Genomic DNA, 13400 nt, shown 5'->3' with positions numbered 1-13400 from the left:
CGCGATGGTTCAGCATGCAGCAGACCAGATGTCCTCCTTTTCATGTCTTCTCACGCGGAGAGCAGGGAGAATCTCACACAGGTGCCATGTTTGCAGTCCACACAGAAACCATGTTTACCGTAATTACACAAATAATTCTGATTGATAGCGTCGGACAGAAGCAGCGAAAGTAATCTGTCATGTATCACATACACATATACACGTAGAGACATGTAAAACCAGTGCTTCAGAGTCAGAACATTGGTATATTGCTTGTAGCCTTGCAGGCTGAAGCTTTTATTCAGGCAACGGTATTTACAGTATTCACATGTATGCGAAGAGGCAGCAAGAACCCGTAAGTTCTAAGAGAAGCTGAAGGAAACGAAGGTCTACTAATGGTGGTATCATCTTCATCCCCCTATGCTATCCAAGTGCCGTGCGTAACAAGAAGTGCACAACGTATCTCTCTTAACACATGGTACAGTTGATGATCTTGATCTCCTCGCACCAACCCGTGTATCTTTGAGCCTAGTTTGACCTATTTGCAAAACCCCATGCCCAATGATGCAGCAGCACAAGTGAAATGCCTCCATGCTGCTCCAGAGAAGGCGTGCCGCTTCAGATATCATTGGCGTGCACGACCTGATGCTGGTTTGCTCCTTCTTGGTTATCCAGAGGCATGTACTGAGCCATGATGGCACGGATCTCCGAATCCATGTAGCTCTGGTGGAATGATGGCGAAGATTTCAGTAACAAATGCATCATATTATTACAGTAGCAACTAGCAAATCAAGTCCTGCATGCGACCACTTGCAAATAAAGATCGAAGGGGAGAGAGGAAACAGAGTAAGCGGGAAGTGTTTTTTTTACCCTCAGCCTGTATTTGTACACGGCGTATGCTCCAACCCCAGCAAAAACAAGTCCAAAGAAAATAACCCAGAGGAAGCTCCAGCCAACAGTAGTGGCAGTTCCCTCTTTGCCTGCACAGCATTTAGAAATGGTATATGAGACTAGTACAATAAAAGATTAAATGATTTACTTGTGCAAAAATATCTTAGAATTTCCATAGGCTTATCTATATACAAGTGTGTCATCTACTGCTTTCGTTTGAGTTCAGACAGTAAAGAAAAGTGAAGTCCAGCACTACGGGGAAAGAACAAAGAACTGATAATTACTGACAGGGCATCTGCTTAGATAGGCCCAAAAATCACATCGATGAAAAACTGTGATGATTATATGCCATTTGATTTAAGCAATCCTAAAAGATAGAGGGTATAATTTAAAACAAAAAAAAACAAAGTCTAACAGGCAAGAATCTATGACACATTGATAAAAACTACTATTCTTGTCGTGTCACTAGTATTAACATAGAACTGCAATGAAACTTCTGTAGACGAAAATAGGTTTACAGTTCATGGAATAAGTAGCTCCGGGTATTACATATTTAAGTCTGTGGAACATCAAACAATTTTCTTTTGAAATAATCAGTTTATTAAGCAACTCGAGCATAATTGTGTTATTCACAAAGTTAAAGATGATTAAAATCAGTTTCTTTTTTTCCATCTTTTAAAAGGAATAAGATCAACCATCTCAAATAAAAGATAGAATTCCGTACTTCTCATCTGAAAAAGATTCTTGCAAGGAAAAAACGAAGAGACAAAATTAGATGTCTATGTAAAAATGCAGGTCCAGCTACTCACTGATGCAAGTGTCATGCTCCCTCATGTATAGCATATTGTCATCACCACAGCTGCACTCGTAGCTTCCCCATGTATTCTTGCAGCTGCAACCCTTGCACTGACAGTAAAGTTTCTCTTTGCATTCATCAATGTCTGCAAATAATAAATAGATTAAAATAGATCAGAACAAAAATAATCTGCATTATTCAAAGGTGAAATTAGAGGACCATCCTTATTAGGTAAATTTTACTCTAAGAACTTCAATGGAAGACTGCTCAGGGTAGAATAGACACAACTGCTGACCATATAATATAACTTTTAGGTCTCAGCTCGGGCAATGAGTATGGTGTTGATCAGAGATGCTTTGAAGTGGCATCCAAAAGAAATACGGTGGGACGACAGCGAGCTAAATTTTCTAGAGTCTGCAAGTGCCAAAAAAAAATGACCCTTTGGGTACGATGCCAGACAATGATTGCCTTTTCTCATAATCTGATTAGCCTCTCCGGCAGTTGGAGATTTCTTACAGCAACAACAATTTATTGTGCACAAGGGAGAGGTCATCAGGGTGGAAAATTTTCTACTGTGGTAGCAAAGAGGCCGGAGGCAACTCCAATCAAGCGATCTTCAAATCACTGTATCAACAGTGGTACTTAGTTTGTGATATGTACTGTTACTTTATTTGGATTTGCTCGTGGTTTCCGTCATAGTTGGTTGAGCTGAACCTTGCATTTTGTTATCTCGGTGTCCCTTGAATTTCCTAAATTTGTTAGGATTTCAGTGCTTAGAATGCAAGGTTTTTTTTGGTCCAATATATACAAATATACAATCAATTTCTGCCCCTTCAAAACAATGTTGAATTCAAGGATGTAAACAACTATTTTCTGAATGATACCTTCACAACTTTTTTCTCCATCACCTTTGAAACCCACTGGACATTTACAACCTTCAGATACTTCATTCTGCAGAATTCCAAATTTAGTTTCAAATATGTAAACAAAATGGAAAGGAAAAAAAGCAAATATCTCAAAACAACATTTACTTACTGAGCAGGCAGAGATTGTCTTCCCATCTTTACTTTCCTGCCAGCACCCTCCATTGTTGATCTCACATCTACCAATACCGGAAGCTGACAATGGCAAATTTCAATCATAGTTGTAGTGTTGCATTCTCAAATATTAACATATAATATCTGATAAGATGGTATTTGTGCAATAGTAAAATGCCACATAGTCATGCGAACAACACTGATTTACAAACTACAACTGCCAACATTCTATTTTACTTATTCCTCTTAAAATGAGTGTGTAATCAACATGAAAATAATACTAGGAATTTATCATCAAACTCTTTTCGTATCGTTCGTATATCAATAATATTGGTAACATGTAATAATCAAGGAAAAAACTCCACACTATGCTGTCTCAACATAGCAGATTCCAAGCTTTGGTAAAGGAGGGTTGTGATAGACTTGGTGAGGCAATGTCGAACCCAGCCATTCTAATGAAAATGAAACCTGAAAGAAATCAATTGGAGGCATAACCCTCTTAGCGATGCGCCATATCAAAACTCGGATATGGTGTTAGAAAGGCAAGGGCCATTGGCACCCCCTTGGTGACACGACATATTTTGATCTGGGCACTGTGTCAAGTGAACAAGGATCAGGTCGTCGCTTCCTTAGTGGCATGCTACATCGATGCCCGAGTGTAGTGAAAAATAAGCAAGAGTCTTGACATCATCGACTGTTGCAAAGGGTAAAGAAGCTAGTTGAACCAACTAGTATCCATTTAGATAGTTAGTGTTAAAATGTATAAGTGAATTGCATACCTTCTTCCAACACCTTAAACTTTTGGGTTAAACTAGTTAGCACGTCCACTCTAACATGGTATTAGAGTCAGAGATCTCGAGTTCAAATCTTGGCAAAGACTTCATTTGTGCCTCTGCCCTTTGTTTCCATGTTTGCACATTCCTCTCTGACTACAAGTGAGTGAGGTGTTAAAGTGTATAAGTGGACTGAATCTAACAATTTGAATGTAGGGTCACTTACATGTAAGTTAAGGGAGTTAATTGAGACAACGACTAAGAGGCATGTAAATATTTACGCGTCCAAGAGACTAAATGGAAGGGTTGGAAAGCGAAGGAGGTGGAGTGGTGGACAATGTCGTACACAGGGACAATTGCAATTAGAAATAGAAATAGAGTAGGAGTTTTGGTTCATAAAAGACTTAAGAACAGTGTGGTGGATGTAAGAAGGCAAAAAATAGGATTATCTTAGTCAAGCTTGTCGTGGATGATTTGGTCTTAGACACAATTAGTGTGTGTGCCCACCTAAGTAGGACATGATGAGAAGCTTTTCATAGAGATCTCAATAGGCATGTAGGTACAACAAATGTAGGTTTTAAAGCGATTCATGGAGGTTTTGGGTATGGTAGTAGGAATAGAAGGGAGAGAAAGTCTTGGAATTTGCAGTAGCTTTTGACCTGTTGATAGCCAAAACTTTCTTTAGGAAGAGAGGGTTCCATTTAGTGATCTATTACCACTCTAATCAGATTAACCTTGTCCTCATAAGAAGAGAGGATAAACGAGCATGCTTGAATTGCAAGGCGATACCTGGATAGTAAGTTGTCTCAACATAAGCTTTTGGTGGCAAACTTTCATTTCCAAGTGCGTGCCCATAGGGATAAACAAGCCCATATTGCAAGAACAAAGTGGTGGAAAATGAAAGAGGAGGTGTCATAAGTCTTCACCGAAAGGGTCATCAAAGATGGCACTTGGGAAGGAATAATATGACACAAACAACTCGTGGGAGAAGATGCCAACCTGCATTCTGAAGGTGGCCTCAGAGGTATGTGGAGCAACCGAAGGGAGTGGAGGCGAAGCTAAAAATACTTTGTGGTGGAACAAGGAAGTCCAAAGAGCTATCAAAGAGAATAAAGAATGTTACAGATGTTTATACCATGATATGGGTGTGGACAACACAGAGAAGTACATGGTGGCAAAAAAGACCGCAAAGCGAGCTATAAGCGTGGCAAATGGTAGGATGTACGAGGATCTTTACCAACATTTGAGTACAAGGAAATAGAGAAGGACATATATAGGGTGGCAAGGGTCTGTGAGGGAAAGACAAAGGATTTCAACCAGGTTAAGTGCATTAATGATGATTGAGAGCACCACATGGTGAAGGAGGATGAAATCACACATAAATGACGAGAGTATTTTGATAAATTCAATGAGGAGAATGGGGGCACAATATTTTAGTTAGATGTCTCTTTTGATGACACTAATAGACGCTTTATGTGTAGGATCCAAGAATTTGAGGTTAGAGTCATGAGAAGCATAAAAGGGGTAAGGCGATGGGTCTCGATGGTATCCCAATCGAGAAATGGAGATGTCTCGTAGCTATAGTATGGCTAACTAAGTTGTTCAACCATATCTCCGGGTCGAACAAGATGTCTGACGAGTCGAGAAATATATTGATGCCAATCTACAAGAATAAGAGAGATACTCAAAGTTGTATCGATTACCTACGAATTAAATTGATAAGCCATAATATGAGAGAGTTATCAAGCACCGTCTGAGAGATAACGTGGATCTGTATGAACCAATTTGGTTTCATACCTAAAAGTTCAACCATGGAAGCCACTTCCTTGATAAGAAAAGTGAAGGAACAGTATAGGGAGCAGAAGAACCTACACATGGTTTTCATCGAGTTAGAGAAGACTTATGACAAAATACCAAGAAATTTTATGTTGTGGGCTTTGAACAAAGATAAAGTTCCAATGAAGTAAGTTCGACTCATTAAGGACATGTACAACAATGTTTTGACTAGTGTTCGGACAAGTGACAGAGACATGGATAACTTCTCGATAGGAATAGGACTACATCAATTGTCAGCTTTGAGCCCTTAGCTTTTTGCCTTGGTGACGGATGGGGTAACGAGGGATATAAAATGGGATATGCCTTGGTGTATGCTTTTTGCAGGCGAGGTAGTGCTAGTTGATGAATGTTGGGCAGAAGTAAATAGAAAACTGGACTTGTGGCGGGAGACTATAGAGTCCAAGTTTTTAGACTTAGTATAACTAAAACCGAATAAATATGTGACTTCGATATTACTACACGAGAAAAGAGGTGTTAGTTTGAAAGGTCAAGTAGTGTCTAAGAAAGATACCTTTCTATATTTAGGATCAACGCTACAGCCTACAGAGAGACGGAGATATTGATGAATATGTTAGTCACACAATCAAAGCATGACAGAGGAAGTAGCGCCAAGCACCTAATGTTCTATGTGACAAGGGGTATCACAAAAGCTAAAAGGTAAGTTTTGTAGTACAATGATTAGACTTGCTATGTTGTATGGTGCAGAATGTCGGTCTACAAAAAGATGACATATTCAAAAGATAAGTGTTGTGGAAATGTGCATGTTGCGTTGAATTTGTGGCCATACAAGAAGGGGCCGAATCTACAACGATAATATACGTGATAGGCTAAGGGTAGCACTAATTGAAGAAAAATTGTCCAATAATGGTTGAGATTTTGTACATGTCCAACATAGACCTACGGAGGACAAGTGCGTAGTGCGATCTTAAGACGCGGTAGTAATGGGAAGAGAGATAAGGGAAGGACGAAGTCGACATGAAAAGAGACAGTAAAAGAAGATTTGAAAGGATGAAATATACTCAAAGATTTAGCCTTTCATAGTAGCGCATAGGAAACAACTATCCACGTGTCTGAACCATGATTTGTGGCTTTTGTTGGGTTTCAACTCTAACCTGCCCCAACTTACTTTATTGTTGTTATTGTAATAATCAGGAAAAGAATGAATGTGTTGGAAATGATGCAATCTCCAAAATAATGAGAAAAGAGAATGAAGGTAGCAATAGTCATTGTCTACTCAATTTTTTCCATTATAACTTATGTCGATGTAGTGCAAGAAGTAAATTCATATACTACCTTCACAATGGATATATCCATCACCAACAAATTTTACACCTCTCACAATAGGGCACTCACAAACACGCCCACGGAAAGTATCCTGCATTCTCACATAAATGCAATTAGAACCTCTTACCCGACAAGAATTGAGGCATAATATAAGCATCATGAGCATGCATGGTGGTTAACAAATTGTACCTTGCATGCAGTAACATTATTAGCTTTGTCCAGCCAGCAACCCCCATTGTTCTCCAAACACTCATTTGTTTGAACCTCTATATTAGATAAAAAGAAGGAAATAAAAGGGTAAATGCGATATCAGATAAGATCTACTAAGAGATATCTGCAGTAAAATGAAAGCTTACAGACCTTCGCTCAAACAAACAGCAGGCTCAGTTGTCTCCTCGAATCCTGAACAAATCGCTTTCAGGACAGCAACTTTGTCCAGCTTACCTGAAGAGAAAAACTAAACGTGACACAAACAACATCTAACCACAAAAAGATAGGCACAAGATAGTAGGCTGACCTCTGTATTGCCTGTTGTTGATGACAAGGGTTGGTAGTATTGTGACATCTCCCCTTTTACCATGACCAATCTATACAGTAAAAGCAAAGAACTAAGGATACCTTTGACCAACAATTACTCTACTACCACCTGCATCCCCCAAAAAACTTCAAGATCTAGTTGTCCTAAGCCAAACTATCTTATGTTTGACCAAGTTTATACAAAAAGTACTGATATTTATATTACCAAATAAGTATCATTAGATTCAACATGTAACATATTTTCATAGTATACTTATTAGGTTTCATAAATGTCGACAAACTTTTCTACAAACTTGGTCAAACTTAAAATAGTTTGACTTAGGATAAACCTATACATGTTTTCTGTGATGGAGATAGTAATACAAAATTTCTATGGCACCAAATCAATATTATTAGATCCACGTTAAAAGAATGCTTACTTATGATTATGATTTTGAGCTTATGATTATGATTCTGTATCATATAATGAACTATTAATGGAGTAATCAGTGGCCAAAGCCTTGTCCAAACAAATACACCTTGTAAAAAAGCAAGGAGGGAGTACTATTTATTAACACAGTCGTACTTGGGCATCTTGTTCTGCCTTTAAAATTACGTTTTCCTCATTGGCTTCAGGGTCGCCAACACACTTGTTTATTTTCTCGATGTCCAATCCTGTAACAGGGAATTGACACAATGAATACTTAATTGGCAGCTACTTAGTCAATTAGTTGCATGCTACAAAAGGAAAAGAAAATGGAACTAGCAACCAACATATTAGTGACCAATTAAATATACCAAGTGACTTGATAACATCGCTGGCACAGTCATGATTGTATTTCTTATCCTTCATTGGGCACCTAAGTGCGAAATCATGCACATAATCCCACCACAGCCATGGCTTTCCAGTTTCATTAGCAATCTTGAATACACAAATTTGATGTAGATTTTGAACCACAACATTTCTTCCATCATACCCTTGACTAAAATCCTGCTCTGGGTCTGGTGCACAATATCTCCCATGATTGATGCACTGTGATTTGCATTGCTTGCTATCGACAAAAGCTTCTGGACAATACCATGTGATATAATGAGGAGTAAACTGAGTGTAACCCTTTTTCTCAAGGATTTGTGCAGTTCCTCTAAAGCTCTTCACGAAGTCCATTTGCATATCACATTTAGGACCACATTCATCATTACTGTTTGTCCAGAACTCATACTCTACACGCTCATCCGGATGGGGAAGGGATTCTCTCCAGTCTAGAAGAACGCTAAGCATATCGCCATTTTCCGCGGATTTCTTAAGGCTTTCCCCCAATTTCTTTGTTATAAGCACTGAGGGAATAGTGATGTTTTCTAGGTGCTCTTTGCCTTCTTCTGGGTTGTCCATTGTGATTAGAGGTTCCGACTTGTCATCCACAACAAGAACGGCAGCAGCTCCAGCGTTTTGTGCATTCCATGCCTTGGTTGTGAAGAAGCATTCTGCTCATTAAAAAACATAATACTCATTAGAACAAGTTTTTCTCAATCATGAGTAAGAATCCTGTAATGTGCACCAAGGAGAACTTTTATTCACCCAAATCTTTGAATAGTACCATGTTTTGCACTGTTAGAATAGGAACCCATACCCTAAACAGGGGTTGGGAGTGATATTAATAGAGAGAATATCTGGGCCAGGCCCATTACACACAGGGGTAAAATGGTCATTACAGTGGGAATAGCACTAACCCTAGACGGGTAGTCTAACACCCCCCCGCAGTCACAACTCTATCCTGTACAGATGTTGAGACTGGATCGGAAGTCTAAAAAGACACTCGATGGTAACCCCTTGGTGAAGATGTCGGCGAACTGAAGCGTGGTGGGGACGCTGAGAACACGGACGTCACCGGCAGCGACACGCTCGCGGACGAAGTGCAGGTCGATCTCCACATGCTTCGTGCGTTGATGCTGCACGGGGTTGGTGGAGAGGTAGACCGCGCTGACGTTGTCGCAGTAGACGAGGGTGGCGCGCTGGAGGGGACTGTGAAGCTCGTGGAGGAGCTGGCGCAGCCAAGAGGCCTCGGCCACGCCGTTGGCCACGGCACGGTACTCGGCCTCAGCGCTGGAGCGAGAGACGACGGGCTGCCTCTTGGCGGCCCAAGAGACGAGGTTGGCGCCCAGGAAGACGGCGTAGCCGGAGGTGGACCGGCGCGTGTCGGGACAGCCAGCCCAGTCAGCGTCGGTGTAGACCACGAGCTCCGACGTCGGGGATGGGCGGAGTAGGAGGCCGTAGTCGAGGGAGCCGCGGAGGTAGCGGAGAATCCGCTTGAGCGCAGTGAGATGGGGCTCCCGCGGAGTGTGCATATGCAGGCACACCTGCTGGACGGCGTAAGCGATGTCGGGCCTGGAGAACGTGAGGTACTGGAGCGCGCCGGTGAGACTCCGGTAGGACGTCGCGTCGGCGACCGGAGGCCCGTCGTCCTCAGAGAGCTTCGCCTGAGTGTCGACAGGCGTGGGGCAGGGCTTGCAGTCAGACATGCCAGCCCGCTCCAGGATGTCGATGGCGTACTGGCGCTGGTGGAGGAAGAGACCCTGAGGCCGACGTTCGGCGGTGATGCCGAGGAAGTGGTGGAGGGGCCCCAGGTCCTTCATCGCGAACTCCCGCTGAAGGGCGACGATCGTGCGGTGAAGGAGGTCGGCGGTGGATGCCGTGAGCACAATGTCGTCGACGTAGAGCAGGAGGTAGACGGTGTCGTCGCCGCGTCGGTAGATGAACAGGGACGTGTCCGACTTGGCCTCGACGAAGCCGACGGAGGCCAGGTAGGAGGCGAAGCGGCTGTACCAAGCCCGTGGCGCCTGCTTGAGGCCGTACAGGGATCGGTTCAGCCGGCAAACCAGGTCCGGACGGTCAGCGTCGACGAAGCCGGTGGGCTGGCTGCAGTAGACAGTCTCCGTCAGAGTGCCATGGAGGAAGGCATTCTTGACATCGAGCTGATGGATCGCCCAGTCGCGGGAGAGGGCGAGGGAGAGGACGGCGCGAACAGTGGCGAACTTGACGACAGGGCTGAAGGTCTCGTCGTAGTCCACTCCAGGGCGCTGGGTGAAGCCCCGAAGGACCCAACGGGCCTTGTAGCGGTCGAGGGAGCCGTCCGAGGTCAGCTTGTGGCGAAATAGCCACTTGCCGGTGACCACGTTGGTGCCTGGTGGGCGCGGCACCAGGTCCCAAGTGTGGTTGGCCAAGAGGGCCGCGTACTCCTCCTCCATAGCGCGACGCCAGTGTGGGTCAGCGAGGGCAGTGCGAACGGAGGAGGGTACCGGGGAAGCGTCGGGTGGAGTGCTGGTCGTGGTGGCTGCCAGGATGAGCCGGTCGACGGGGCGGAGGACGCCGGCAGCGCGTCGAGTCACCATGGGGTGGACGTGCCCGGGGTCGCGGTGGATGGCGACCGGGTGGTATACGGACGACTCGGAGGGAGCCACCGGAATGTCGGGAGTGGCTGGAGGGGCCGGCTCACGGCGGTGATAGACGATGGCGGGGTCGGCGAAGCGGGCCGCGTCCGTCGATGGGCCCGCGTCGGGGGGCGCCGAGGTAGTGGCGTGGCCGCGACGATGGTAGACGAGGGCGGGGTTGGCGAATCGTGTCGGAGTCGACGGGGCCGCGCGTGGCGCAGGCGGGGTCGACGGGGCCGCGCGTGGCGCAGGTGGGGTCGACGGGGCCGCGCGTGGCGCAGGCAGGAGCATCGGGGCCGCGCGTGGCGCAGGCGGGGTCGACGGGGCCGCGCGTGGCGCAGACGGGGTCGACGGGGCCGCGCGTGGCACAGGCGGGGTCGACGGGGCCGCGCGTGGCGCGGAAGAGGTCGTGGGGGCCGCACGAGGAGCAGGTAACGGCGCAAGACGGGGAGCCGAAGGTGGGGGTGGAACCGGATCGGACTCGAGGAGGGAGTCAAGATCGGTGGGTGGGGTGGAGCCAGCGAGGGGAAACACATCTTCGTCAAAGACAACATGACGAGAGATGATGATGCGGTGGGAGGTGAGGTCCAAACACCGGTACCCCTTGTGGTCAGGGGAGTAACCAAGGAAGAGACAGCGGGCGGAGCGAGGAGAAAGCTTATGTGGAGCGGTAGCGGAAGTGTTAGGGTAACAGGCACAGCCGAACACGCGAAGGTGGTCATAGGAAGGGGTGGTGCCGTAAAGGGCAAAGTGGGGGGTAGGGTGGTGTACCGCCTTCGAGGGAAGGCGGTTGAGGAGGTGGGTGGCAGTATGCAGGGCCTCTGCCCAGTAGCTGGCAGGGAGAGACGCCTGGAAGAGGAGACAGCGGAGCATATTAGTGGTGGTGCGGATCATACGTTCGGCTCGGCCGTTCTGGGCAGAAGTGTAGGGGCACGAGAGACGCAACTGGACGCCATGAGTGAGGAAGAAGGAGCGAGAGGCGTTGTTATCGAACTCGCGGCCATTGTCACACTGCAGAGCACGGACCGGGCGACGAAACTGAGTGGAAACCCAGGTGAAGAAGTGTGTGAGGGTGGTGAATGTGTCCGACTTCAACCGAAGCGGGAAGGTCCAGAGAAAGTGGGAAAAATCATCCAAAATCACCAGATAATATTTATAACCAGAAAGACTGAGTACAGGGGAGGTCCAAAGGTCACAATGAACCAGATCAAAAGCCTGCTCAGCCCGAGAAGAAGAAGTAGTAAATGGGAGACGAGTATGTCGGCCTAACTGACAAGCATGACAGAGACCCTCAAAATGTCCCCTATTACATGAAAGATCAAGACTACTGGTAATCTTGGTCATGACGTCAGGTCCAGGATGGCCGAGACGTCGATGCCATGTGGTGGAGGAGGTGGTGGAGACCAGGGCAGGAGGTGGAGACACGCCGGCGGCGGAGGGCTGGAGCGTGTAGAGAGGCCCCGAGCTGTCACAGCGGGCGAGAAGGGTCCTGGTGGCCAGATCCTTCACAGAAAAACCAGAGGGGTCAAACTCAATGGAACAGGAGTTGTCAGTGGTGAAGCGACGAACAGAAAGAAGATTGTGGGTGATGTGGGGAGCTACGAGAACATCGTTGAGGTAAAACGGCCCAGGGAGAACCGAGGCACCTACTGAGGTGACTGGCAGAGTGGAACCGTTTCCAACGACGATCGAGGAAGGGTGAGAGGGGAGGGGGGAATGAGAGCGAGAGAGCGTGCCTGCCGTGGGAGTGGTGTGGTACGAGGCACCGGAGTCGATCACCCAGTCGGAGGGGGGTGGGGTCATCGCCATGGTGCTGAAGGCAGCAGCAAGGGAGGCGCTGTCCCAACCACCGGCCGGCGGGGACCAAGGCGTCGAGGTGGGGGTCCCCGGGGGCAGGAGCGCGGGCGGAGCCTGGGGCACGACGGGAACACCATACGGAGGTGCGCCGTAGTGAGGTGTAGTCAGGAGGGCTGGCGCCGGAGGACGGGGGGTACTCGGTGCCTGGCCCGGCCACATGGCGATGGTCCCGGTCCAGGGGTTGTAGAATGACGGCCACGCTTGGCCGCCACCCCGGCCGGAGGAACCACCACGAGAGGAGCCGCCGCTCCCTCGGCCGCCCTTGCGGGAGCGACGACCCCCGTCGGTCGTGGAAGTCGGACGAGGGGCCGCCGGGACGGTAGGAGGAGGGCGGGTGGGAGCCCCAGTCGACGGAGGACGGGTGGCCTGGCCCCCTGAAGGCGGCTGACCACTGGTGGGAGCGCTGTAGAGAGCCGAGGCAGGAGTGGGTGCCTCATTCGCCATGGTGAGCTCCTCGAGGAGAAGCTCGTTACGCACGGCGTGGAAGGTGGGGAAGGGCACGCTCCTCTTGATGAGAGCCTTCAGGTGGCCGTAGCGGGGGCTGAGGCCACGCAGGAGGTTCAGCACCAGGGTACGATCGGCAACGGGCTCGCCGAGATCGCGGAGAGAGTCAGCCAGGCCCTTCATCTGGCGGCAGTACTCTCCCACGGAGAGGTCCCCCTGAGAGAACAGGTGAAACTGGGCGTCGAGGTGGAGTGCCCGCGCGTCTCGATTCCCGAGGAACTGGTCCTCGAGAGCGAGCCACGCCTGACGAGCCGTGTCCGCCTGGTCGCGGATGATGTCCTGTAGCTCAACGGTGATGGTGCCGTGGAGCCACGAGAGGACGACACTGTCCATGAGGCACCAGGAGGGAGTCGGCGGAGCGTCGAGGTCGTCGAGGACGTGATCGGCGAGGGCATACCGCCGCAGTGTGAGGAGGACCTGTCCTCGCCAACGGGGGTAGTGGGAGGACGCCGGGTCCAACACCACGGACACGAGGGCCCGGATGTTGTGAAGTCCGGCGGC

General features: G+C 47.8%; 1 protein-coding gene across 1 annotated transcript in view; it reads right to left on the bottom strand.

The window, feature by feature from the left end:
- Nucleotides 1-207: 207 nt before the first annotated feature.
- The window catches only part of LOC103634617 (vacuolar-sorting receptor 1), an 18957-nt gene continuing 5764 nt past the window's right edge, over nucleotides 208-13400 (bottom strand). Inside the window, exons 2-12 of the mRNA XM_020546368.3 lie at nucleotides 7911-8594; nucleotides 7699-7787; nucleotides 7114-7183; nucleotides 6957-7040; nucleotides 6786-6862; nucleotides 6606-6687; nucleotides 2702-2784; nucleotides 2551-2617; nucleotides 1680-1811; nucleotides 850-959; nucleotides 208-702 (exon numbers count right to left, since the gene is read on the bottom strand). Coding sequence (XP_020401957.1) covers nucleotides 598-702; nucleotides 850-959; nucleotides 1680-1811; nucleotides 2551-2617; nucleotides 2702-2784; nucleotides 6606-6687; nucleotides 6786-6862; nucleotides 6957-7040; nucleotides 7114-7183; nucleotides 7699-7787; nucleotides 7911-8594 — 1583 coding nt within the window. The 3' untranslated portion in view covers nucleotides 208-597. The remainder of the gene's footprint in view (nucleotides 703-849; nucleotides 960-1679; nucleotides 1812-2550; nucleotides 2618-2701; nucleotides 2785-6605; nucleotides 6688-6785; nucleotides 6863-6956; nucleotides 7041-7113; nucleotides 7184-7698; nucleotides 7788-7910; nucleotides 8595-13400) is intronic.

This window comes from Zea mays, chromosome 1 (assembly GCF_902167145.1).
Source record: "Zea mays cultivar B73 chromosome 1, Zm-B73-REFERENCE-NAM-5.0, whole genome shotgun sequence".
NCBI classification, from domain to species: Eukaryota; Viridiplantae; Streptophyta; class Magnoliopsida; order Poales; family Poaceae; genus Zea; species Zea mays.
The sequence above is the reverse complement of the archived record's forward strand: the minus strand, read 5'-3'. Positions and strand labels throughout refer to the sequence as shown.